At 30.8% G+C, this 5935-nt stretch overlaps 1 protein-coding gene across 1 annotated transcript; it reads right to left on the bottom strand.

The window, feature by feature from the left end:
• Positions 1-4654: 4654 nt before the first annotated feature.
• LOC133034520 (uncharacterized) lies at positions 4655-5650 on the bottom strand. The gene is made up of 4 exons (XM_061109616.1): positions 5539-5650; positions 5214-5436; positions 5071-5083; positions 4655-4963 (listed from the first exon to the last, which is right to left on the bottom strand). Exons 1-4 carry the CDS (start codon positions 5648-5650, stop codon positions 4655-4657), a joined length of 657 nt encoding a protein of 218 aa, XP_060965599.1.
• Between the last annotated feature and the right edge of the window lie 285 nt (positions 5651-5935).

The following is a 5935-nucleotide window of genomic DNA, read 5'->3' as shown; positions in this document are numbered from 1 at the left end:
TTATCTATAAGTAGTCACCATAGGGGAGAGTCTAATAGAGACGAAAACTTACAAAACACTTATCAAATGAGATCTTACGGTGTTAAATGCTTTCAATGAATAACCATCCATAAGGGGACGAAGTCTAGCGTCTCGAGGTTATATTGAAAACATTTAACTATTGTAAGACCAACAATAGAGATCGAATATCTCTTGATTAAAGCTCATTATTTAAAAATAATGTATTTTTAATTAATCATTTATTTTAATCCATATATTTTAATAATGAAAATTAATTAATTTAAAGTTGGTCCATAATTAATTAAAAATTAATTTTTAACTTTGATTTAATTTTCAATATTTAATTTTTGAAAATCATTATATAATAATATATAAAATTTCGAAAATTATAAATATAATAAAATAAATACTTGAAAAATATCTAATTTAAGTTGTTCTAAAATAACAAAATTTTCAACTTAAATTATTTTTCAAAATTTAATTAAATAACAAATCAAGTTACTAACCATTAATTTGAAAAATATTCTATTTTAAGTTGATTCAAAGTTTAACAAACTTTCAACTGGAAAAATATTCCAAGAATCTTCAATAACTAATTCCTAGAATTCCTCAACTTAATTTTGAAATTAAAAAATATTCAAATTTAAGTTGATAAAAAAATTAGTTAGAAATAACTAATTTACAACTTAAATAGGAATATTGCCAATCAATTTTTATTAGGTTAAACTAATTTAATTAACCTAGTACAGTTATTCAAATCAGGAAAATGGGCCTTCACAGTTTGGGTTGTTCATGTGAGGGAGGGTTGGGTTCAGTATGTTGTACCCACAAATATGGCCCCTAACTCTCACACAAGGCCCAAAAGAGAGGAATTTAACCTTAAAATGAACTACTGTTATTAATTGAATAGGCCCAAATATTAACTGGGCCTAAATAAAATCTATCATGGTGTGACATTTTATTTAGCAACCTTGTCCATTTTAATCACAAAAATTAAATGGGCTACCTATATGCATCTAAGCCCAAACCAAACATATAGGCTCACACAGGCACACAGATTTGGATGGATCCTATCATGTTACTAGGTCATACACAAATGAAAGAAGAATGTAAAATTTACCTGTTACAAATTATTGGTTCGACCTATTGACAATTGAACCATGGGTTAAAATCAGATCATTGGATCTATCAACAAGTTAATCTTGGAAATTTAGATCAAGCAATAATAGGTTTTATAAAACTTGTTTTGACAATCAAACAATATAAAACACATACACCTACAACAAGTTGGATAGTTGAATATAGGGTTTATTTAATTTTAAATTAATTTAATTTAATTTAAATCATTTCAAAAATAAATAAATAAATAATAAAACAATATATTTTTCCGAAATAAAATAAATAATAAATAAAAAAATTAAAATTAAACCTATAAATTTGAAAATTTAGTTTTCAACTAACCTAAGAATCTTTTTCAAAAAAAAATACTAACGACTTGTCAAACTTCATGTTATTTCTAAAAGATTAAATATTCAATAAAATAAAATGATAATTTAATATCATTTTTTTGATTTTATAATTTAATTTAAATAAAAAAAATAACAAAATTTAAAAGTTAGCATAATATCATATTTCTATTTAAAATATCATGATTAAAATAATCTTATTTTAAATTCAAATAAGGTCAAAATTAAAAAAATAAAAAAAATATTAAATATTTGACCTTAAATTTAAAAATAAGATAAAATAATCAAATTTTAAAAATCACATAACAAACTAAGCAAAAATAGATTTTTACCTATTTTTAAATTCAAATTTCCCTAATATTTTAAATTAATTTAAAAAAAAATACCAATTAATTTAATTCTGATAATTAGATTTGAAATTTGAAAAGTAAAAATCAAAATACAAAACTACAAAAAAAAATCGAAATTAATTCCATGAAAAAGCATGAAAAAATTGCAAAAAATTGCATTTGGAACAGCCGAGGAATCACGCACATGGATCCTACATTGTAGAATTTCCGCGCGCGTAGGAAGCCCTTCAGACAGCACATGGGTGAGCTTCTTCCGACAGGGAGCTGTCCTAATGCGCGAGCACACGGGTGATCACCCATGTCCGCGCGCGCACGTGAAGTGTACCCGATTTCAGATTTCTTTAAAATTTTCAAAAAATCATAACTAATTCAAATAAAATCAAAATCAAGTTCTGTAAAAAAATGAATTGCTTAATTTTTCCCAAACTATCCAACAAAAACAATTCCAGAACGAAAATTCAATTATTTTTCAGAAAAACTCCACAAACATCAATCAATCATCAAATAACACACAAATCAACATGAAACCATCCAAATCACACACAAATCATTTTAAGTTCAAATTTCTTGAAAGTAAATCAATTACCCTGGCTCTAAGGCCAGTTGTTGGAATTATTTTACTAGAATCTAGATTTACTAACAAGTATGTTATTAACATCCTAAATATGAACTTTTAAAACGATATGAAATAAACACATATAAAGTATTAGAAACCTTACAGTGGTTGCAGCGGAATATAATGTCTCTTTCCACTTAGATCTCTAACCCTTGTATCCTTTCTGTAGCAGAGTATCACCAAGATCTGAGTCTGAATCTCCTTCTCTTGAAACTGGATTCTTCACATCCTTACACACTATGATTGAGTACTACTTGATGTGTGTGGGCACTCACTCTTTTCACTATGTGGCTTCGGTTTTGAAGAGAGAAAGAGAGAGAGATGGTTTCGGCTAGGGTAGTGAAGGAGGCTTTGAAATTTTTACTGAAGGAATGAGATGCATCATCTTTTCCCTTAAGCCATCACTACCTATTTATAGAAAATGACTTAGGGCTATGTTAGACTTATTTGGCATTAAAATAATGAAAAAAAAATAAATGGTAAATTACTATTAGAGTGGCCGGCCATGGATTGGATATTGGGCCCCACTTTGCAATTTTGCCATTTTCTCATTTTTCCATCTTATTTTCTCAAAAACGCCAATTTTCCAATTTAACCACTTAAATGTCAAATCTAATATTTAATAACTAAAATTAATTATTAAATAATATTTTCATTTAATATATTTATTAATTAGACTTATCAAAGTCTCTTAATTAACAAATAAACCCTAGAATCTCTTTTCTTCACAATTAAGCCATTGCTTAGTGAAAATTCATAAACTAGACATAGTCTAATTTTAGAATTATAATTGATTAATCAAAATCAATTAACTGAGTCTTACAAGTAGTATTGTCTCAACTAGTATGGGGACCATGCGCCTATATATCTGAGCTTCCAATAAGCAGCTTTAGAATTTACCAAGTAAATTCACTGAGTTATTAATTCCTTGTTGCATCCACCATAGAACTTGGAATTGCACTCTCAGTTATATAGAACGTTTTATATGTTCCACGATATAGATAAGCTATTAGTTATCCATTGTTATAAACCAAATAATCAATGATCCTCTATAGATGATTTACATTGTATAGGGATTAATTTACCGTTACACCCTTCAATGTATTTTATCCTTAAAACACTTAGCCACCTATAAATGATATTTCAGTGAACTAAACATAATCACTGAAATGAGCACTCAACCATTTATCTCTGTTTAGCCAAGCTCGAAAGAAATCATCATTTCACTTATATGCCCTGATAGAAGCTATAGATTCCATATCTATGTTTAGCGCTCCCACTCAATTGCACTATCATGTTCCCAAAATGTACGTATCACCCTGACCAAAAAGTAGGGTTAACTAACAAATTAAAGAACATGTATAATACTCTTGAGATTGAACCTAACCATGTAGGAATTAAGATCATTTGATCTAGGATCAATTAGGTGATATTGAATTGAATAGATATTACGGTAAGTTTAACATATCTGATTCAAAATTCAATATCGGTCCCTTCTGATGCATACTCCATGCATCCAATCCAAGCTTTACTTTAACCAATGCACTGGAAAGGACATAGCACTTATCCAATGTGCGAGTAAACTATGTTGTAAATTATCATAGTAGTTAAACCATGTGTACTGATAAACCTAGGAATATATATTTAATCACACAATCTTGATTACTTTCCACTGTGCTGACGACACAATAAACATGAACATAAATGCGATAAGGATTTGGATGAATTTATAAATCAAATAAATACATAAATGATAACATGAACCAAATGACACAATAAGTGATGAAAAATACTTTTGTCTCTTTATTGATATTTAAATGATAGAGATTACATTGAAATAGAGTTTTATTTAGGGCATAAAACCCAACACAATATTCAGAGGTACAGGTTTTAGAGACCGTTCCAACACCGGTGGAGAAGAGACCGAAGAAAAGGCCAAGGTGATTTGACGAGTACACCGAAATGAAGAAGAATATGAAGCCATCGATAGCCAATGTGAATGTTGACCCACTTCTGTTTGTTTTAATGGGTTCAAAAATTTGTAAAACTTTGGTTTTTTGAGTTAGTTAAGCACTTCATTCCATGCAAACTGAACGAATATTTACAATAATAGACTCGAAAAAACTAAAAGTCCATGTTTAACACATAACAGTACAAGCATTTCATGGAATACATAATGGGAATAGTACAACACATAATAATATTAAAGTCAACATTCATTTTTAACCTCGGTAGGTGCAAGTGCTTATGTTGTGCCCCTTGGCACCGCACTTGTTATAATTTCGTGATTTGATAATCCTTTCGCCATTACAAGCAGTTCGGTTGTTCTTGATTCTTCCAACCTTTTGCTTCTTGGGTCGCCCTACTGGTTGCTTCTCAACAGGCACTCCAACTGTCATGTTCTTTATGTCATCAGGCAATTCCCAATCATCCTTGTAACCAACTGGCATAATTGTACCTTCATATGTCCTCCTCCAATATTCTGTTGTGTAATATGGCGAGCATAGTGCGTACATGCTAATACTTCTCTCCTAAGATGCAGCACATGCATGAGGACAAGGAAACTTCATGCAATGGAACAAGCCGCAAGTGCAAGTCTGTTCTTACAAGTCCACTACGCCATCCTTCTGAACTGTACCTCCAGGGTGAACCTACAACGTGTAAGGTCCACATGAGTCAACGTTCAAATACCGAGATTTTTGAAAATGCAAAGCCAAGTCCTCCATTTCTGGTGCTAGGGGTTTCGTCCACTTGTTAGCTTTTTCTTTTCGTGTAGCAAACCACTTTTGGACTTTGGACCTCAAGAATGCTACAACAGTAGTGATTGGGAAGCCTCTTGCATCGTTAGTTGTGTTGTTGAAGCTCTCAGCCCAGTTGCTCGTCATTACATTGTAACGTACCCCTGGAAAGTACGACCGAACCCATTTTTCAAATCCAATTTCCTCAAGATATTGTGCAACCACAACATTCATTGCACGAATGTTCTCAAATTCTCTGTGAAATTCTGATTTTAAATACATGTAGGCACACTTATAAATGTGATTCATGAAGGTGTCAGTCTTGAACTTGTGGTTGACGTTCATAATAATGTGGTGGTATCATGCACCGTGGTGTGCATCAGGGAACACGATCTCCAAAGCACAAACAATGCTTTGATGTCTATCCAAAACAAAGGCTAAGTTCTCAACATCACCAATCGTTTCTTTCAATTTTCTCATGAAATAGGTCTAGGAATTGTGGTTTTCACTGTCAACTATAGCAAAAGCTATCGGAAAGATATGGCTCCCTGCATCTAGTGCCATTGTACACAACATTTGCCCACCATACCTATGTTGGGTTTTATGCCCTAAATAAAACTCATTTCAATATAATCAGATTTTCTTATTCATATAGATCAGAAATAACATTTAATGTTGCATGGTTTACATGATTTATTTCATGATTATATGTACATAATGTATAAATTCATCTGAAACCCTTTTCACATACTTGATCCTGTTTAT

The sequence above is a fragment of the Cannabis sativa genome, chromosome 2 (assembly GCF_029168945.1).
Source record: "Cannabis sativa cultivar Pink pepper isolate KNU-18-1 chromosome 2, ASM2916894v1, whole genome shotgun sequence".
Classification (NCBI taxonomy): domain Eukaryota; kingdom Viridiplantae; phylum Streptophyta; class Magnoliopsida; order Rosales; family Cannabaceae; genus Cannabis; species Cannabis sativa.
The sequence above is the reverse complement of the archived record's forward strand: the minus strand, read 5'-3'. Positions and strand labels throughout refer to the sequence as shown.